This window comes from Saccopteryx bilineata, chromosome 9, assembly GCF_036850765.1.
Source record: "Saccopteryx bilineata isolate mSacBil1 chromosome 9, mSacBil1_pri_phased_curated, whole genome shotgun sequence".
Classification (NCBI taxonomy): Eukaryota; Metazoa; Chordata; class Mammalia; order Chiroptera; family Emballonuridae; genus Saccopteryx; species Saccopteryx bilineata.
In genome coordinates, this window is record NC_089498.1 from 39,247,079 (window position 1) to 39,266,870 (window position 19,792).

At 54.7% G+C, this 19,792-nt stretch overlaps 1 protein-coding gene across 2 annotated transcripts; it reads left to right on the forward strand.

The window, feature by feature from the left end:
* RNF166 (ring finger protein 166) lies at positions 1 to 12,408 on the forward strand. Of its 2 annotated transcripts, XM_066242978.1 has the most exons (6): positions 1 to 267; positions 6,933 to 7,089; positions 9,331 to 9,443; positions 9,934 to 10,048; positions 10,171 to 10,278; positions 11,314 to 12,408. In XM_066242978.1, exons 1-6 carry the CDS (start codon positions 113 to 115, stop codon positions 11,377 to 11,379), a joined length of 714 nt encoding a protein of 237 aa, XP_066099075.1. In that variant the 5' UTR covers positions 1 to 112; the 3' UTR covers positions 11,380 to 12,408. The 2 variants fall into 2 exon arrangements, with proteins under 2 accessions (XP_066099075.1, XP_066099076.1); XM_066242979.1 differs by lacking the exon at positions 6,933 to 7,089 and having other exon boundaries at positions 142 to 267.
* The last annotated feature ends 7,384 nt before the right edge of the window (positions 12,409 to 19,792 follow it).

Sequence of the window (19,792 nt, forward strand, 5' to 3'; positions counted from 1 at the left end):
GGGGCGGGGGGCGCGCTGAGACGACAGCGCGGCGCCGTCGCGGCCGTGACGCGCGGGCCGGGCCTGGCCGGGCCGGCCGGGACAGTGGCGGCGGCGGCGGGCTGGCCCCGTGATGGCGATGTTCCGTAGCCTAGTGGCCTCGGCTCAGCAGCGGCAGCCGCAGGGCGGGCCCGCGGGCGGCGACAGCGGCCTGGAGGCGCAGTACAGCTGCCCCATCTGCCTAGAGGTCTACCACCGGCCTGTGGCCATCGGCAGCTGCGGCCACACGTGAGTGCATCGGCCTTCGGGCGGCCGCGGGGCTGGGACTCCGCCGCGGGGTCTGCACCCGGCTGGGAGGAGCCCGAGACCCCCGGCCGCCCAGCACAGCCGGGGAGCCCAGCGAGCGGAGGACTCGGGGGCGGAGGCGTGGGGCTCCCTACGCAGCGCCAGTCCTGCCCTCCCGGCGCTTTCATCCTCGTTAGCCCAGGCTCTGCCAACCCCGGGCACTCGACCCGACCACCCCGTAGGCACGCGGAACGACCTACATCCCTGCCCGGTTTCTGGGTCCCGGGGTCCCCGGGGCTGCTGACGACCCCGGTAGGTCTCCCCGGGTACTCAGAAGGCAGCAGGCGCGACCTCTGCGCCAGTCGCCTTGATTTCGATCCCGTGGAGACTGGAGTGGGCAGTTGTAAATAAATGCCTGTGGTTTTTGCTGTCAACTCTTTTTCGGGCCTGATGTCTGTTGTCTAGTCTGCTGAGGAAAGGAGTTCCTTAAAGTTAGGAGAGGGGCTCGTTTGGAGTCTGGTGCTGTTTTGTTTTGATGGAGAACTTGGATCTCTTCGATCACTCAGCAGCCAGGCAGGCCGGCCCTGGGGCGGGGGGGCACCAGTCGCTAAGCACCTTGCTAGGGTTTTCAGCTGCATCAAGTCCCACAGCAGTTTCCTGCGGGGTGTTTGAGGAACAGAAACCTGAGGAAGTGGCTCTCTCTCCAGCTGAGAGCTGCGCTCAAGTCTTTTAGGAACTGCCAGCCTGATTGGGAGGGAGCTGAGATCAGAGTGTTCACTCTGACTCTACTAGGTGATTGAATAATACAGCTAATGAGTGAAATCAGCAAGGCGGTGAAAGGGGGCTAAACAGCTTGATGGCCAGCAGAGCTGCTGAGGGGGTGGGGTTTTCACTCCAAGCGGTTGGGCTGAGGTGCACCCAGGCTAGTAGGAGGCCCTAGAACATCTTGCAAACAAAGATAGCTGATTTAGGAGGCTCTTGATACATAGTGCTAGCTGGAACTGCTGGGTGGGTGTGTGACTGACTGCTCATCACCCAGAGAGGTGGCAGGGGTAGTGTCAGGATCAAAGAAGCCTTCGCTTCCTTTTCCATACTCCCCGCTGTCAGCACAGGAGAGCACTGCAGACTTGTCCTGAAGGGCACTGCACTTCATTTTTTCATGCTGCTTGTGACATTTTGACAGGGGCAGCCTCTAAACAGGACTTGGTTTTTGTAAGCACATACTAGTGAGTGTTTTAAGGTGTGTTGCCTTTTTCAGTCCATCACTGAGAGAACTGTAAGGCTTCTAATTTTAGAAAGCCTTCTTAGGCTTCAGGTGATGTCCCTTTGGCACCAACACTCACCCAGTCCTGGGCCACAGTGTTTCCAGTCTGCTGGTCTGCACACATCCGTATCTTCTTGTTTTTTCCAAGTATATCTTTTCTTAAAATGTGGTTTCCAGAATACAGAACTACACAGAATTGTGAAACATCTCTTATAAATGCCCCTCCCTCCATGCTTTTCTTGGCATAATGTGATTCCTCTCCTATTTCTAAAGCAAGTCTGCCCTGGCCGGTTGGCTCAGCGGTAGAGCGTCGGCCTGGCGTGCGGAGGACCCGAGTTCGATTTCCGGCCAGGGCACACAGGAGAAGCGCCCATTTGCTTCTCCACCCCTCCACCGCGCTTTCCTCTCTGTCTCTCTCTTCCCCTCCCGCAGCCAAGGCTCCATTGGAGCAAAGATGGCCCGGGCGCTGGGGATGGCTCTGTGGCCTCTGCCTCAGGCGCTAGAGTGGCTCTGGTCCCAACATGGCGACGCTCAGGATGGGCAGAGCATCGCCCCCTGGTGGGCAGAGCATCGCCCCATGGTGGGCGTGCCGGGTGGATCCTGGTTGGGCGCATGCGGGAGTCTGTCTGACTGTCTCTCCCTGTTTCCAGCTTCAGAAAAATGCAAAAAAAATAAAAAAATAAAAAAATAAAAAATAAATAAAGCAAGTCTTACAAGAGCCTCTTCTACAGTTTCTGTCTTAAAAAGACTTACTCCTTGGCTGTCCCTGCTGACTTGTTTTCCTAGGTGTCTGTCTCTAGTTATAACTTGCGCTAAGTTTCTTGCCTGGTGTTGTTGCAAAGGCATGTGTGCAAATGAACAAAAATTTAAAGGCTTCGCTCTTTCTTTTCAAAACTTTGCTGGAGGTTTGTTTATTTCCCTCCACAGCTACCTGACTAAGCAGTTTTCTTCCGCAAAATAGATGTTTTGCTGGTGAGAGTGGCCCTGTATGGGACAGGTACCCCAGCTTTAGCACCCAGTCAGAATAGGGGTTATAGACCTTTTAAGCAGGAACCCCCTCAATAGAGCTTGTGGAAGAGCTCCCAGAACCTCCCCAGGGGCCCCAGAGGAAGCTGGTTTTCTGTCACACTCAAGGGACTTCCTGGGCAGTGAACCGCATCCAGAAACAGAAGCTTCATGGCTGTTTCTAACCCTCTGATGGACCCTCCCCGAGGGCCTGTGTTTGTTTGGGGCATTTAGTCTTTCATCTCCTCTAATTGCTGTCACATCTGTTCCTGCATCTAAGTATCCTCACATACAGTTTATTAATGAACAGAGGTCATAGAAAAATTTTAAAGCTCATGTTTAAGGGGAACTGTAGCGAATGTTAACAATAGACATTTTCTGAATAGACCTTGCATGCTACAGCCCTGTGAGGGAAGTACTGTCATTACTCCTTTTGTACAAGGGAAAACGAGATAGACTGAGTCAAGTTACCAACTGTCACAGCAAAGCCAAGGTTTGAGCTCCGGCAGCTCAGCCCGCCCTGCCTCTTAGCCACTCTCCCCCCACCACCTTCAGTGCTTGCACCCTCACCTCACACTTTTGTAGCAGTGACTGCACACCCTGGGGACTGCTGAGCCTTTATAGCCCTCTGCCCAGCTGCATCCAGGCCAATGAGCTGGCTTCCCTGGGTGGGGTCCTAGAGGCCCCAGGAGTTTTTGTCACTCCCTGTTAGACTGTCTGAAAGCGTAGGTCTTACACAGGCCATGGAGGTCTGAGCCCACAGGCAGCTCACCCAGATCTGTGTGTAGGTGAGCCAAATCAGGTGGGTCAATACATGAGCCATTGCGTGACCGCCTGAAAAGGCTTTGGAAGTCAGCCTTCCTGCAGGTGCCTGCGGCCCAGCCTGCTTGCCTTCCTGGGTCTCTGAAACATTGGCCTGTCCTGGTGCACCTGCGTGTGCAGGAGGCCAGGGTGGGAGCGAGACACCTGAGTGGTTCCACTGCAGCCTAAGTCCATGCAGTGGTTGTCAGGCTGTTACAGTTGTGCCTTCGGGCCTGACATGGGAAGAGCAAACCCCTCAACTGCCTCCTTTAGCTGAGAAGCTACCCAGCACCAGCCCCATTGCCCAACACTGGCAGGAATCTCCTGTAGGAGAAGCAAGCACTGTTTGTCTGCTGTGGTTCTCAGCATACCCCGGTGGTGATGCTGGAAACTAGGCCAGGAGCTGAGCTACTGTGTGGACACCTGGTTCTGCCTGTAGCTCCTTGGGGGGATTGTGACAAGGAGACAAGCAGTACTGTGGGGCGGGGTGGTGGGCAAGTTGGGGGTCAGGCAGGGGCCTATGTGTGCCTTCTTGAGACTCCCAAAGCACCCCTGCTTCCTGCTGAAAGACAGAGGGCACCCTTTACCCTACCCTCTCTCTCTTCAGAGATCTACTTCTCCAGAGGCCTGCACTGGACCCTGAATTCTGCTGATGATGTGGTGATGGCTCACCGCCACATGTGGCCCTTCTGCACATGTTTTTACAACTTTGAGATACTATTCCATTATTTAAAGTGTACAATTCAGTGTTTCATAGTATATCCACAGCGTTGGGTAACCATTACCACAGTCAGTATTAGTATTCTCATCACCCCAAAAAGAAACTTCATCCTCATTGGCAGTCAAACTTTATACCCTACAAGCTCACAACCCCTACCCTGTTTTCTGTCTGGGTTTGCCTGTTCTGGACATGAATGGAATCACATTATATGGTCCTTTGTGATTGGCTTCTTTTATTGAGTATGACATTTTCAGGATTTCTCCAGTGATCAAATCTGTTAGCACACTCTCCCTCTTATGGCTAAATCGTAGTCCATCACAGAGATAGACGGGGATCTGCATGTCCAACACCTGTCGATGGACTTGGGGTTGTTTCCACTGGGCTGTGTGACTGCTGCTGGGGGAGCACTCGGTTTTTCTTTGGCTTTCTTATCATTACCATCTAACCAGCACTTTCCTCCAGAGACCGGGTGAGGGCCATTAGGCTAAGCACATCCTGGGAGTGGTGGAAGGGACAGCCCTGGAATCCACACTAGAGCACCGGGGGTGGTTGCATGGTGTCTCCTTTGCATGCCTGTTATGATGCCTGGTGAGTCCCCACTTGGTGCAGGGTGTGACAGGTGAGCACACCTCCTCACTCTGCAGGACGAGGGTTGTTGGGAGTGTGGCAGTCTCAGATGGCCAGGCACCAGGCCTGGCTGAGCCTTTCCTCATGTGCACTGTGAGAGGTGACCAGCCAGGCAGCACCACCAGAGGCTAACGTGTAGGACAGGGGTTGGGAACCTATGGCTCGCGAGCCAGATGTGGCTTTTTTTTTTTTTTTTTTAAATAAAGTTTAATTTTTTTATTTTTTACAGAGACAGAGAGTCAGAAAGAGGGATAGATAGGGACAGACAGACAGGAACAGACAGGGATGAGAAGCATCAGTCATCAGTTTTTTGTTGTGACACCTTAGCTGTTCATTGATTGCTTTCTCATATGTGCCTTGACCGCGGACCTTCAGCAAACCGAGTAACCCCTTGTTTAAGCCAGCGACCTTGGGTCCAAGCTGGTGAGCTTTTGCACAAACCTGATGAGCTCAAACCTGGATCCTCTGCATCCCAGTCCAACACTCTATCCACTGCGCCACCACCTGGTCAGGCCAGATGTGGCTTTTTGATGGCTGCATCTGGCCTGCAGACAAATCTTTAATAAAAATAATAATAATGTTAAAAATATAAAGCATTCTCATGTATTACAATCCATTCATTTCCTACTGCTCATGTTCAGGGTTGCAGGTAGCTGGAGCCAATCACAGCTGTCCTCCGGGACAACACCAAATTTTTATTGGATAATGCGTAAGGTACACAGGTCGTTGTATGGCTCTCACAGAATTACATTTTAAAATATGTGGCGTTCATGGCTCTCTCAGCCATAAAGTTTCCCAACCCTTGGTGTAGGAGGAGGGCCTTGGGTGGGCAGCAGGAGGGACTCTGGATTTTCCTTTTGCCTTTTTGTAAGGAGGTGAAAATATGATAGCCAAGGGAACTCTGACCCCTTAACTTAGCTGAGTCCTCTGTATACTCAGAAACATTCTATATCTCTGTATCCCCTATAGCAGTGGTCGGCAAACTCATTAGTCTGCAGAGCCAAATATCAACAGTACAACGATTGAAATTTCTTTTGAGAGCCAAATTTTATAAACTTAAACTATATAGGTAGGTACATTGTTATTAACTTAATTAGGGTACTCCTAAGCTGGCCAAAGAGCTGCACTCAAGGGGCCAAAGAGCTGCATGTGGCTCGCGAGCCATGGTTTGCCGACCACTGCCCTACAGCTCTTGTCCCTATCATGGCCCAGCCTGCTTGACATAGGTGGGACTAGAGGGGTACACACGCTGGTTCCTTGCAGATTTCTTACAGTCTTCAGAGTTGCCACCTTCCTCATGCATCTGGGCCTAGCCCCTGTGATGGGACCGATTGCATGCTCTTCTGGGGCTGTGGAGGCTCTGTTTCGGTGTCTCCGCTTCCAGGTCCTATGTTGGACTGAGGCGGTCGTGTGAACAAGCACCTTCTCTCACCCCCTGTGACCAGCTTTGCTCTCTAATGAAGAACATGCTCCTCTGCAGCGTGGGGGTGGTTGTAAATTCTAGCTTAGGCATGCATGGGTGGGAGGAATCTCCGCCCATGCAGCTCACACAGGATGTGGCATCTGCAGGGACAGTGCCGAGAGCTCAGGGCTGCAGAAGTCTCGGATGCCCAAGCGCATGCCCAGGGCCACGTGCACCATTGCTGGACAGTCAGGAGCCTGAGTACAGTCCCTCCTGTCAATGTGCCTCCATTCAGGCCTATCAATAGCCCTTTCTGCTGGGGCGGAGGGCACTGTTGCAAGGCTGGTGATGCTCATGTGCCAGCATTGGCCCCATCCAGTTAGTCCTAGGCCCCTGAGACCTGCAGTTTCCTCTTCCACCATCGTTAGTGATTTTACTTCCTAGAGCTTAGTGGGTAGTGTGTCTCCAGGGTACCCTGTACTGTTCCCGTGTTCTCTGAGCCCTCTGAGGTATCATCACTGTGTGGCGGTAAGACTGGCAGGCTGAGCCCAAGTCGCCTACTACAGTCAGATCTCTTGCTAGGACCAGGGCCGTGGGGCCAGCACAGATCCTAGAGAGCCATAACTGCAGGTCTGTGCAGTTCTAAGATACAGCAGATGGTCCCAAGAGCCCGTGGCTGAGAGAGGACCTGGGGTCACCTTTTAGCCAAATGGTGCCCATAGAGTCAGTGTGACTCAGGTTCAGAAGTGACTGTCTCCAAAAACACAGTAAACAGCAGTTGAGTTGCCCTGCATGTGCTGGAACAGGCCAGCCTGTGACCTCAGGCCCATGTCCCCTGCCCTCTGCAGGTTCTGCGGGGAGTGCCTCCAGCCGTGCCTGCAGGTACCTTCCCCTCTGTGCCCGCTGTGCCGCCTGCCCTTCGACCCCAAGAAGGTGGACAAGGCCACCCAGGTGGAGAAGCAGCTCTCATCCTATAAGGCACCCTGCCGAGGCTGCAACAAGAAGGTACCCCACCCCAAGGGGTTCCTGGGGCCAGGAAGGAGCTTTGATTGAGTTCTTGGGGTCCTGGTTCCACCCTCCAGCAGAGGAACTGGGTTCTTCCCTTTCTTGTTGAGGACCCTGGAGCTCTGCTTGGCCCTGTCCCCAGGGGACCAAGCTCTTCCAGATGGCCCTGCCCCTTGTCCCAGGTTGTATCCCCACCCACCCCAATCCACTCCACTGCCTGGCCTGGGTTCTGGGTCACTTGTGTGCATTGTGGCCAATGCAAAGACACAGACTGAGCTGAAAGCTGCCCCAGACACAGCCTTAACACTCCAGTGGTCGCTGCCCAGTGTAGGCATTGATGTAGCGGACTGCAGGCCTGGGTTCTGGGTCACTTGTGTGCATTGTGGCCAATGCAAAGACACAGACTGAGCTGAAACCTGCCCCAGACACAGCCTTAACACTCCAGTGTTCGCTGCCCAGTGTAGGCATTGATGTAGGGAGTGGAGGATAGCCGGGGCCCTGGGCTGAATGGAGCCCATAGCTTTGTGGCATCTGTCACCCACCCCAGCCCGCCTTAAGCATTCTACCCTGGAGCCTACCCCATCACCTTCATACACCCACTGCTCTCCACAAGGCGGCGAGGCCCTGCCTCCTGTTGGACAGAGCTGGAAGTGATTTTTTTCCCTTTTTATTGAGTTTATTGGGGTGACACTAGTTAACAAATTATACAAGTTTCAGGAGCACAGTTCCACAAAACATTATCTGTACACTGAACTGATTTTGAATTTACATTTTCAGACTTTGTCATCTCTCTGGGTAACAAGTTTTACCTATTTACCATAATGAAAAGTAACCCCTGGTTGCTTTGCTTAAAGGTCAAAGATCTGAATTTCCAGGGCTGCCCTAAGGATCTGAAGGAGAAGCTGCTGGGGCTTCCTTCAAGCTCACATAGCCCCTTCCCTATTTCTCCCCTTGATCCTCCTGTAGTTTCTTTTTTTTTTTTTTTTTTTTTTTTAATTCAGTGAGAGGAGGGGAGGCAGAGAGAGAGACTCCAGCATGTGCCCGGACCAGGATCAACTCGGCAAGCCCACTAGGGGGCGATGCTGTGCCCATCTGGGCCACTGCTCCATTGCTCAGCAATAGAGCCATTTTTTTAGTGCCTGGGGCAGAGGCCATGGAGCCATCCTCAGCACCTGAGGCCAACTCACTCAAACCAGTCAAGACATAGCTGTGGAAGGAGAAGAGAGAGAGAAGGGGGAGGGATGGAGAAATAGATGGTCACTTCTCCTGTGTGTCCTGACTGGGAATCATACCCAGGACATCCACACGCTAGGCCAACACTCTACTAGTGAGCCAACCATCCAGGGCCTCTTTTTTTCTTTTTTAGGTGAGAGGAAGGAAGAGAGCGAGGCAGACTCCTGCAAGTGCCCTGATCCAGCAACCCCATCTAGAGCCAGTGCTCGAGTATTTTTAGCACCTAAGGCTGATATGCTTCAACAGAGCTATCCTCGGCACCTGGGGCCACGCTCAAACAGATCAGACCACTGGCTGTGGGAAGGAAAGAGAGAGAGAAGAGGGAGGAGAAGCAGATGGTCATTTCTCCTGTGTGCCCTGACTAGGAATCAAACCAGGGATGTCCATATGCTGAGCCGATGGCTCTATCCAACTGAGCCACCGGCCAGGGCCATGTAGTTTCACATGTAAAGTGGCTCTGCCTTTCACTCCATGCCCCCCAGCCTGGGATAGAGATGGTATAGGAAGGCTGTTTTCCTGTTACCCCAGGCAGATGTTCAACTGTCTAAAATAATTTGGTTCATTGGTTCCTGTTATGAGGGACATTTTTCCTGACTGAAAATACTTCCTATTCCGTCAGGGGACTTCTGCCCTTCTGCAGCTTCCCAGGGAGCCCAGGTGGGGTGTGCACCCCTCCAGGGGCGTGCTTCCATCCAGGGGCTGAGAGCTAATACCAGCCCCCTGCAAGGCTGCAGCTGAAGCAGCTAGGCAGAGCTCAGCAGCATGACCCTACCCTGGGGTTTCAAGTGTACCTTCTTCCCTCTGTGTCTCTTCTCCAGCAGGGACACTGGGCCTCTGAGAGGGGCTTCAGAATCTGCTTACCACGCTGCTGGGCTGTGAACAGCAGAAGCAGGACCAGCCGTGCTTGCTGGTTGTTCTCTGGCCCCATGGAGCCTGAGGCTTTGGCTCTCCTCCCACACCCACCCCCGCCCTGAACTGCCCTGACCCCTGCCCTGCCTCTCTTCCTAGGTGACACTGGCCAAGATGAGGGTGCACGTTTCCTCCTGCATGAAGGTTCAGGAGCAGATGGCCAACTGTCCCAAGTTTGTCCCCGTAGTGCCCACATCCCAGCCTATTCCCAGGTAGGCTATCCAACCAGGGCCACTCAGAGTCCCTGTCCCTTGTGGAGGCAGCTCCTAGTCTGCATTACTAGGTGGGGGGCAGTGCTATTCCGCCCTGCAGGAAGGGGAATCCAAGAGGTTCCATGCTGGGCTTATGCATCACCACTCAGCAGGGAAGTGCTGTTCCCACAAAAGCCATGTCTGGACAGCCACCTCCTCTTAGGGCAGGTGGCCTGTCTTTGCCCTTCCGGCCCAGCATGTTGGGAAAGGACAGGGACTGGGAGTTTACAAGGCAGCGAGAGGCTCCTGAGCAGTTACAGTGGGGTGTGCAGCGGAGCAGGGCAGAGGGTCCCACAGCGGCCAAGGTCCTCAAGACTCTGGCTGGGCTTCCGTCCTGCCCACTGCCCAGGGGAGGGCAGGGCACGCTTGTGCTGGGGAAGGTAGGGCTGGGCTGAAAGGGGTCGGTAGTACCCAGCCAGACCCCCATTCACCCCTCCCCTCCCTGCCCCAGTGCCGTTCCCAACAGGTCCACCTTCACCTGCCCTTACTGTGGCGCCCGCAACCTGGACCAGCAGGAGCTGGTAAAGCACTGCGTGGACAACCACCGCAGTGATCCCAACCGCGTGGTGAGTGCCCACTGCCCGCCTGCCTGAGCCCCACTTTCCACCCACTGTGCCCTCCTGGGACCCCAGGATGGAGACTTGCTCATTACCATGGCTCAGTTTCACTCCAGTGCCCCCTGTTCCAGGTGTGCCCCATCTGCTCGGCGATGCCCTGGGGTGACCCCAGCTACAAGAGCGCCAACTTCCTGCAGCACTTGCTCCACCGGCACAAGTTCTCCTATGACACTTTTGTGGTGCGTGTCCTGTCCCCCTCCCCCCACCCTTAACGAGCCTCAGACCCACAATTCAAAAGAAGTGAACACAGAGGTCCCCCCAGATTTCTGTGGGAGCCATCAACAGGTTTAGTGCTGCTGGCAGTCAGGTCTACATGGCCGCTAAAGGGCCTCGGGGCTCTGGGTCTGCACGGGGCAGTTTGAGGGGCCCCTGGTTCTTTGGGATTCCTTACCATGAGCTCTCTTCACACTGGGGAAGGTGGGGGTACTTCTCTGGAAGAGGAGGCCACAGATATGGTGACTGTATGGGGCACCATCTCCCCAGCCCGGCCAGGACAGAGAACCCCATGGAGGGTGACGAGCTGGCCCAGGGTGCTTGGAGAAAAGCCAGAGGGACTTCACCACCTTGAAAACCTCCAACTTGCTCTCCCTCCTTGCTCGGGTTGCACTGGTGCCTACCCCAGGCCTGCAGACCCTCTTCCTCCTGTGCAGCCCCTACCCACTCGGCCCTGTCGCCCTGTCCCTGCCAGCCTCCAGCCTGCAGGTACCTGGGCTGTGCAGAATAATCACTCGTGTTCCTGTTTGCTCTCCAGGGTCCCTGTGGGTGGAGACATGGAGCTCTCTAGCTTCTGTACTCATTTTAGAATCCCAGTTCTCACATCTGAGGCAAAGGACAGCTCTTTCTCTGAGTGTCCGCCCCTCCCACAGGCCCGTTGGTCCCATGGAGCCTGCGGCAAGGCGTCCGCTGGGCAGCTGCAGGGGCCGTGTGCAGCCCTCAGCATAGAGAACCTGGGAGAAGCCAGCTAGTGAACCCACACGTGGGCAGCACTTAAACCACCAACAGATCTCTCACTACATGGCAATGATCCCATGACTGTGCAGGGCCTCATTCTTGGCCTGAGTTGTCCTGAGAGGGTTGGGGAGACCAGAAGTGGTACTGCTGGTTTGTTTAGGATGTCTGGACAGAGGAAGTGGCCCTGAGAGGTCACTAGCACAGCTGGGACCGCCTTTCTGGTTCCCTGAGTCTCCAGCCCATCTCCACTTCCTGTTTTCTAGGACTACAGCATCGACGAGGAAGCTGCCTTCCAGGCCGCCCTGGCCCTGTCTCTTTCTGAGAACTGAAGGCACAGCCCAGGTACCAGGACCAAACGCTCCACTTGGAGGGATAAGGCCATGCTTGCTCTCTGTGGTCCAGCACCTGCACTTGAATGCACCTTGTGGGCCAGGTGGGGCCTCCATCATTTCAGAAGAAGAGGTGGTTCTCAAGATTGCCAGCGCCTGGGAGAGACCACTGTCCCCTTGCCATCAGAGGATGGCCACCTATGCTCCTGGCCAAGCATGGCTGGTTTCTTCGGTGCTCCGGGCCAAGCAGGCAGCCCTCTCAGGGCTGGCCCATTGGGATTGAGAGCAGTCAGCTGTCTGTCTCTCTCAAAGCCATGGTGTCCTCTCCGTGCAGAGGGGGAGCCCCAGCAGTACCCGGCTGGCCGCCGGCCGGCGTCCGGCAATGCTTCCCCCTGTGCACCTGGTACTGGCTTTGTCATACCTAGAAATTCTGGCATTTTTCTATATTATCCAGTGTGATAACCTTTTCACATTTTATAGAGCAAAACAAAGCAGTTACTCTTCATATTATAATATCTGTGTTTGACTAGGAACAATAGTATTTTTATGGAACATTTACAAAATTATATTTTTAAAAAAAAACATAAAAAACAAACAGTTGTGGGATCAAGGTGGGGAGGGAAAGAGAGATGGGGCAAATGCTAGAGACAAAATGAACCGTGGAGTCTCCCTTGTGTGCACAGGATGGAGGTGGCCGTGTTCCAGGTCATCTCGGTTTTGTCCAGGGGTCTTGTGGTTGGTTTGTGATTTCCCTTTGATAACGACCTGGAAGAAATCCCAATGCCTTAGCCACTTCCAGTGGCTGCTGGGCTGTTCTAGGGCCTCCTTCTGCCCCAGGTCCTGGCCTCAGGCCCGCTTTGCAAAGCTAACAACATCCTGCCTCCGGCAGGGCCACCGCCAGTGGTGGTAGTGCTTGGCAGGGGGTGGGGAGGCTGTGCAGTGGTGGGATGGGCCAGAAAATGCTTGTCAGTACTTTAGCTCATGGCATAAATTATTGCTGTCTTTTAGTAAAATGTTTCAAAGCATCTAGAGCAGCCTGGTGGTTTCATTTTGTGAATATTAAGAGCAGAGGGCGGGTGTGGAGTCACCACGACCTTTGCCGCAAGTGTGTATCTGTCCTCAGTCAGCTCCAGCTCAGGGTGAAGTGGGCTTCAGGGTCACCTGTGAAGAGGACACGGTGGCCAGGAGGAGTACCATGGGGCAGCCGTGCTGCCTCCTACTCCCAGGACCCACTGGCCTCACCCACCAGCAGTCACTGGGAAGCCCAGGTCCGACCACCCCGCGAGCACAGTGCTTCCCTGGGTCACAGTTGCTCAACCTGTGACCCTCACTCCCCAGCCAGTTTTTGCCTGTTAGAGGGAAGTTCTTGAACAGCATCTAGTCCCTTGTGACAACCCCAAGCAAAAGTTTGCTGGGTTTTCACCTCCTTTTTGGTCCTAAGACAGTTCACTGAGGCTAGAGGACTGGCTGGACACATCAACAGACTCCTTGCGGGGCTAGTTAGAATGGGGCCTATTCGGGGATTCAGAGGTGGGCGTAGTGGCCTTTGGGGTAGTCTTCAGGGTGCTGAGAGTGAAGCCCCACAGTCCTGCAGTCCCTATGCAACAGCCACTGTTCTTGCTGCTGCCTCTTGGCACTCAGTACCCTACACCATAGCTTGCTTGGTGCCCCATGAGTGTGACCTTGGTCCCTGAGCCTCACTCATCTACTGGAAGGTCATGAGGCATTTATTGTTTAGTGAGAGGTGGGGAGTCTGACCAGGCAGTGGCACAGTGGATAGAGCATCAGACTGGGACGTGGAGGACCCAGGTTCAAAATGGCCAGCTTGAGCGTGGGCTCATTTGGCTTGAGCATGGGATCATAGACATGACCCCATGGTCGCTAGCTGGAGCCCAAAGGTCACTGGCTTGAGCCCAAGGTTGCTGGCTTGAGCAAGGGGTGGAGCCCCCCAGTCAGGGTACATATGAGAAAGCAATCAATGAACAACTAAGGTGCCACAACGAAGAATTGATGCTTCTCCCTGTCTGTCTGTCCCTATCTGTCCCTCTTTCTGATTCTGTCTCTGTCCAAAAACACCTCAAAAACGAGAGGTAGGGAGACAGGTTCCCACATGCTCCCTGACTGGGATCCATCCTGCAAGCTCCGTTATCAGGCAATGCTCTGCCCATCTGGTACTGCTGCTCTGTTGCTTGGCCACCAAGCTATTTTAGCGCCTGAGGTGGAGGCCACGGACCCATTCTCAGCACCTGGGGCCAACTTGCTTGAACCATTCAAGCCATGGATGCAGAAGGGGGAGAGAAAGAGAGGGAAAAAAGGGGGAGGGATGGAGAAGCAGATGGTTGCATTTCCTATGTTCCCTGACCGGGAATTGAACCTGGGACTTCCACACACCAAGCTGACACCCTACTGCTGAGCTAACCAGCCAGGGCCAACCATGGGCCTTTTACAGCTGGCAAGAATCACCTACTGGCCAGTATTCTGGTGACTGGTCATCAGAGCTGAGCCCTGCACCTGCCTCGCTCTCCCCTGCTTGTCACCAGGCTGCTTACCAAAGCAAGGCTGTGTTCTGGACCATTCCTCTGTGGAGAAGGTGGGTCTCCTGAGCTTAGAGCTGTGGCAGGGCAAGGCAAGCAGGAGTTTCCACAAGTGGCCACTTGAGGGAGTACAACTTGTCTGAAGTTACCCCCTTTAGAAACAGTTGGCCTCGGACACCTGTAGGAACGACTTGCCCCACCCTTTCCTCTGACCAATCTTTGAACCCACTGGCCAAGATGCCAAGTTCCAGGGAGCAGCAAAACCACCTGCCAGCCTGTCCTTTCTGTCGCCTTCCAGAATGAGGCCTGTGATGCACTGTGCCCTGGAGGAGCTGTCTGGGTCCAGTCCCAACCTCCCCCAGGCTGACAGAAAAGGAAGGGCGGTGCAGCAGCTGAGGTCTGCTCTTGCAGGAGGCTGGAGGGCTGGAACCCAGGCCCTTGGCCCCAGTGAGGCCCTGTTGCCCCACCCTGCCAACTAGGCCACCAAGCACACAGGCCCAAGACCACATTCCCCAGCCTCACTGAGGGAGTAAGGACAGGCCCCATCAGCTCAGGGGACCTGGAACCAGCGCAGGCAGTGCTAGGACCAGCTGGGCTTCAGACACCAGTGCTGACACTTCCCCTCTGTTGGGCCAACAACTGTGTTAGGCTTGCTCGCTTGTACTTCGCCCGATTGGTGATTGAGCACGGGGCAGCACCTCATGTGTACAGTCTATGTAAGGCTGCAGGTGCTTGTCCTCAGGGTGGCAGATTGTCGATTGTGGATTGCCTGCGGCCATTGGGAGGAGAGATTTTTGCTGTTTGCTGGAGAAGGGGTTTGCCCCCAGCTTGTTTGCTCATCAGCCCTAAGAAAGAGAGGGTGTGGGGGGGTTCCCTGCCTGCTTGCTCATCCACCGTTGCGAGACTCTAATAAACAGAATGACCCACCATTTTCCAGCTCCACAGTTCCTTTACCGTCTGCCCGAATCCAACGTGGACCTGCACGGCACAGCCACCGGTGTTACGCCATGCCCTCCCTGCTGCTGCCCCATCTCTGCTGCACCCTCTAACCCAGCACCCCTCCTCGTGAGCCTCCCGGGCACTGGTATCCTAAGTACTGACCTCCAGGGCCAGCCAGGCCTGCCCTCGGACACGACCCTTGTCCCTTCTTCCCCTAGAGCTGCCTGGACATGCAGCGGCTGTGGTTCTGGGTTGCCCATGGGGGCGCATGTCTTGTCCTCAGTTAGGCCTTAAGCCCTGGAGCAGTGCTGGTGCCAGTGTATGTATTCACCTCCTGTCCATTGGCCAGGCCTGTCCATACTGGGGCAGCCCACCACCCACTACCTTCTGAGGGACAGGGTGGCGCTGCTCCCACAGGCCCAGGGCACTTAGCTGTCATGGCCCTCAGTGCCCAGGAGCCCTGGAGGCGGCTTCAGGGCATCTCAGCAGGTCTTGACCTCATCATGTCCTTGCTTGTTGCCCACCCATTAGGGAGATGGCTCAGTGATGGAGCCAGATAGGGCCAGACAGCCACATGGGCCACAGACAACACACAGAACACATGGACACATGGGAAAATGAGACACATAGACACATGGGGCACACAGGGCATGCAGGATCCATGGGGCCCATGGAACATGTGGGGAACATGAGCCACACCCTCGCTCCAAGACAGTGTCCAGGACAGTCTGCCCAGGGGAGGGCATTATCATGAACTCCGTGTGGTGGAGACGTTGCGATCTGGATCAGCAGAGGCACAGTGCAGGCTAAACCAGCTGCACCAGCAGCCTCCTCATACTGAAGTGGAGCCAAATATCTAAAATCCACGCGGCGGGGCTTCCCAGTGGGAATGGGAGCCCAGATCACAGCTGGGATGAAAGCCACACCCCCAGGCCCTTCTCCAGGTTCCACCACAAATCCACAGGGCAGCCAGAGCCACCACACAGCGGTACCCCGGGTTTCCACTGCCCACCAAGTGGGCTCAGACTCAGGGACCCACTGCTTTAAGCTGGGAGTTCCTGAAGCCAGGGCACCCTCCACCCTGACAAACACAGGGACCGACACTCTCTGGCAGCTTTTCTCCTCAGCACAAAGCAAACAGTCCCCCTTCTGCCTATGCCTTGGAGTGTCCCAGACCTTGGATGAGATATCATACCCTTTCCTTTCATGTTAGGCACCCCTTGCTACCTAGAAAGCACCTCTGGGTTCCCTGGTATCTGTGACCTTCTCTTCTAGGAAGGTATAGGCAACCAGCCACCTAAAGGCAAGACACCCAGAGCATGGACCCCCTTGGCTCAGACTAGGTTCCCCTCACTATCCCGGGGCACCCAAGAACTGGCCACCAGCTCTGCGCACTGGCAGGCAGCAGGGGGACATATAGGGTGTGGCTGGGCACAGCCACGCAGGCCCACTGCAGACCAGCCTCCTGGTGGGCCTGGCTCAGCCTGGGTTTGGGACTCCAGGCCAGTCTTCTTAGGAAATACAAGTGTGTCCAGGGCTTTGGCACCATAAAATAAACCAGCAGGACTACCTGTTTCAGCTCATCATTGGGGCGTAGCACACCTGCCACACAATGCTGTGCCCTCCCCAATCCTTTGGACATAGTGCGTGGTACCTTGGGGGCCATTTTGATTTAGGTTCATGAGCCCCAAGGGAGATAGGCTGAAGTCACCACTCCTATTTCCTGAATGAAGAGATTCCGAGAACCTGTCACAAAAGGCAAAGGGCCTGACATGCTGCAGCCACAGCCCCAACACGGACTCTGCCTTCTGGTGTGCCTTGACAAGTCCTGAGGCATCTATGGGGGACAGGATGTCTCTGTCCCCAGAATCTGGTGCAATGGAGGGCACTTCCTCATGACACAGCTGCAGTCAGTCCGCTATTGGGGAACAGGCCTTAAACTCACAAAAAGACACCCAGGACTGATGGGCGCAAGGGTGCCCTCACACAATCAGCCTCAGCAAGGCACCTTTGGCAGCACACTGTCAGTCAGAAGCAAGCTGGGGAGACCAGCCTCCCAGCCAGAGCCTGGGACTCAGCCAAGAAAAAGGACAGATGACCAGGTGGGAACGGTAGGCTGAAACAGGTGGGTTTCATCTGAGTGTAGCCCTCAGAGCCACGGGTTCGGCCAGTGGCCAGGTCCCCTCCTGGTATGAGCTCCTCCCCAAGTGGGAAGCAGAAGAGGCGGAGCTAGCAGCCTGCTCCATGGACCCGTGTCCCCTCCTTGAGTCTGTGCTATCAAACCTCTGGGAACACTTAGAGAGGAAGGGGTGGGTGGGCACAAAAGCAGACCACTGGGAAGTGCAAACAGCACCAATGTGCCATTTTTCTACAAACCCTGAGCACATTTGGTGCGCGGGTTTGTGGTACTGTGGTTGGTTCTCCTTGATCGGCTAGACCCCACCACAAATCAGGGAGAGCAAGGCTGCTTTCTGGGTGAGTGTCCTGGGGCGGCTGTAATAAAAACCACAGCTGTGTGACTTTCACAACAGAAATGGATTCTCTCATAGCTCAGGAGGCCAAAAGTCTGGGGTCCAGGTGTTGGCAGGGCTGCTTCCTTCAGAGGGCTGTGAGGAGCATCCATTCTGTTCCTGCTCTCGGCTCTGCCAGGCTCCGGCAGTATGCAGCATCCTTGGCTCACAGATGCATCACTGACCCACTGAATTCCCATGGTATTCTTTCTCCCTGTGCCTCCACATCATCTTCCCTATGTGTATGTCTGTGTCCAAATTTCCTCTTTTATCTAAACACAGGCATCAGACTGGGGCCACCCTAATGACCTCATCTTGACTACACCTGCAAAGACTCTATATCCTAATAAGAACACAACCGCAGGTGCTGGAGTTAGGACTTGGAACATCTTTTCTGGACAAATGCTTCACCTCTAATGCTGTCAGTTCATTTCAGCACACACCAAGTAGGGAAGAACCAGGCGTGAGCTCCAGTTTGGTGCCACCTGGAAAGGGGTGGCAACTAGTATCTGTAATCTTGTTACAGCTTCTCTCAGGTGTCTTGTGGATTTCTGGAGGGTGCTGAAGCCACCGCCTGGCACCAGAGTTGCTGGGGGCCCCCTGACAGTTTGATACACTGCTCTGACCCAGCCCAGGAACAATAATCACTGGCCTCCTACATAGGTGTCCTGCTTAACATGATGGCCAGTGCCCCAGACCAGTGGACCAGTCAGAGCCACTGCTGGCTCCTTCTAGGTGTGCCTTGAAGGCACTCCAGATCCTGCAGTAAGTGGCTTATAGCGAGCCTGCCCTAGGCCTGGCGGGATGTCAACAGGATCCCCAGGGCCCAGGAGGTCCTTGGCTGGAAGCTGCTACAAAGATTAGAGCCAGTTGAGATGGCTCTCCAGCAAACCTCGAGGACAGGGCAGGCCTTGCTGCTCTCTGTGTCCTGGTGGCTGGGTGAGCGAGAGAAGCATAGCACACTGACTGAGTGAAGTTGAGACCGCATGTGCCAGAGACCTCAGTGTGCTACACTGAGGGTGGGTCAGCAAACGGGGACATCCGGTCCATCACTGTGAGAGAGAACCACTCCACACGTGGCCTTTTGAGTCTCACCAACAACCAGCTGGGGACAAGGAGCCAACTCTACTGGCGGACAGAGAAGAGTGCAGAGAAGAGTGAGGTGAGGAGCTGGAAACCGAGCTGTGGACCCAACAGACTCCTCCCTTCAAGGCCAGGGTCACCTGCTGATGCCCGACATCTGTATCACATGAGAACAGGTACTGCGACCTCACACATATGTGCTCATGTATTTCATGTGTTCATGTACAGGGCACAGGTCTGCACACGTGCACATGCAAGTGTGCACACATATGGACACACATGCACACAGCACATCCCTGCCCCGTCACCGCTCAGTTCTCACCTTTCCTGACTCAGCCCCCAGAAGAACCCTCTTCAGCATCCAAAATCACATTCTCTGGCCTGACCAGGTGGTGGCGCAGTGGATAGAGCATTGGACTGGGTTGCAGAGGACCCAGGTTTGAGCCTCGAGTTTGCTGGCTTGAGCACAGGCTCACCAGCTTGAGCGCGAGGTCACTGGCTTGAGTGTAGTATCACAGACATGACCCCATGGTCGCTGGCTTGAACCCAAGGTCGCTGGCTTGAGCTAGGGATGGAGCTCACCCTCCACACCCCGTCAAGGCACGTATGAGAAAGTAATCAATGAACAATTAAGGTGTGCAACAAAGAATGCTTCTTATCTCTCTCCCTTATTGCCTGTCTGTCCCTCTCTCTGTTTCTCTCTGTCTCTATCTCTCTTGCTAAAAAACAAACAAAAAATACCTATCACACTCTCCAGTATGCCCTAAGGTGTCTAGGCCTCTATTGCCTGTCTTATAAGCTGGGTATGGAGAGACAATGTCCCCTTTCAGTGTCCCCATATCACACAGGATGTGTCCACTGAACCTCTAAGAACTGCTATCACCACCTTTAACAGTCAGACCCCAAATGGAAAGAACAGCTGTAAGCAGTAGTGAGCTTCCCTTCACAGGGGGTAACCAAGCACACACAGGTCACCAATCTGACTAGTTGTTGGGGACACTGGATCCAAGTTTTCACAAGTCCATCACGTTGGATAGCCATGGGGTTGCCTCAAGTCAGGATTTCCCAACTGTGCCCGTCCTCCCTCGATGAATGCTCAACACACAAATATAGGGGCCACTGTCACAGTGGCTGATGCCCCTAGTGTAAAAGCCATCTGCTCAGGGTCTGGGACAGACAAGCCACAGCTTCGAGGCCCAGTTCTGAGCACTATTACAAGAGTCCTGGTGCAAGGCTCACCCCTGGCACCTGGTACCTGCATGCACGTGTTTGCACTCGAGAGCACAAACAGGGGGCTCGTCACTGCAATCCCCAGAGACGTGCGTGTGGGGCCATACTGTTTGGGGA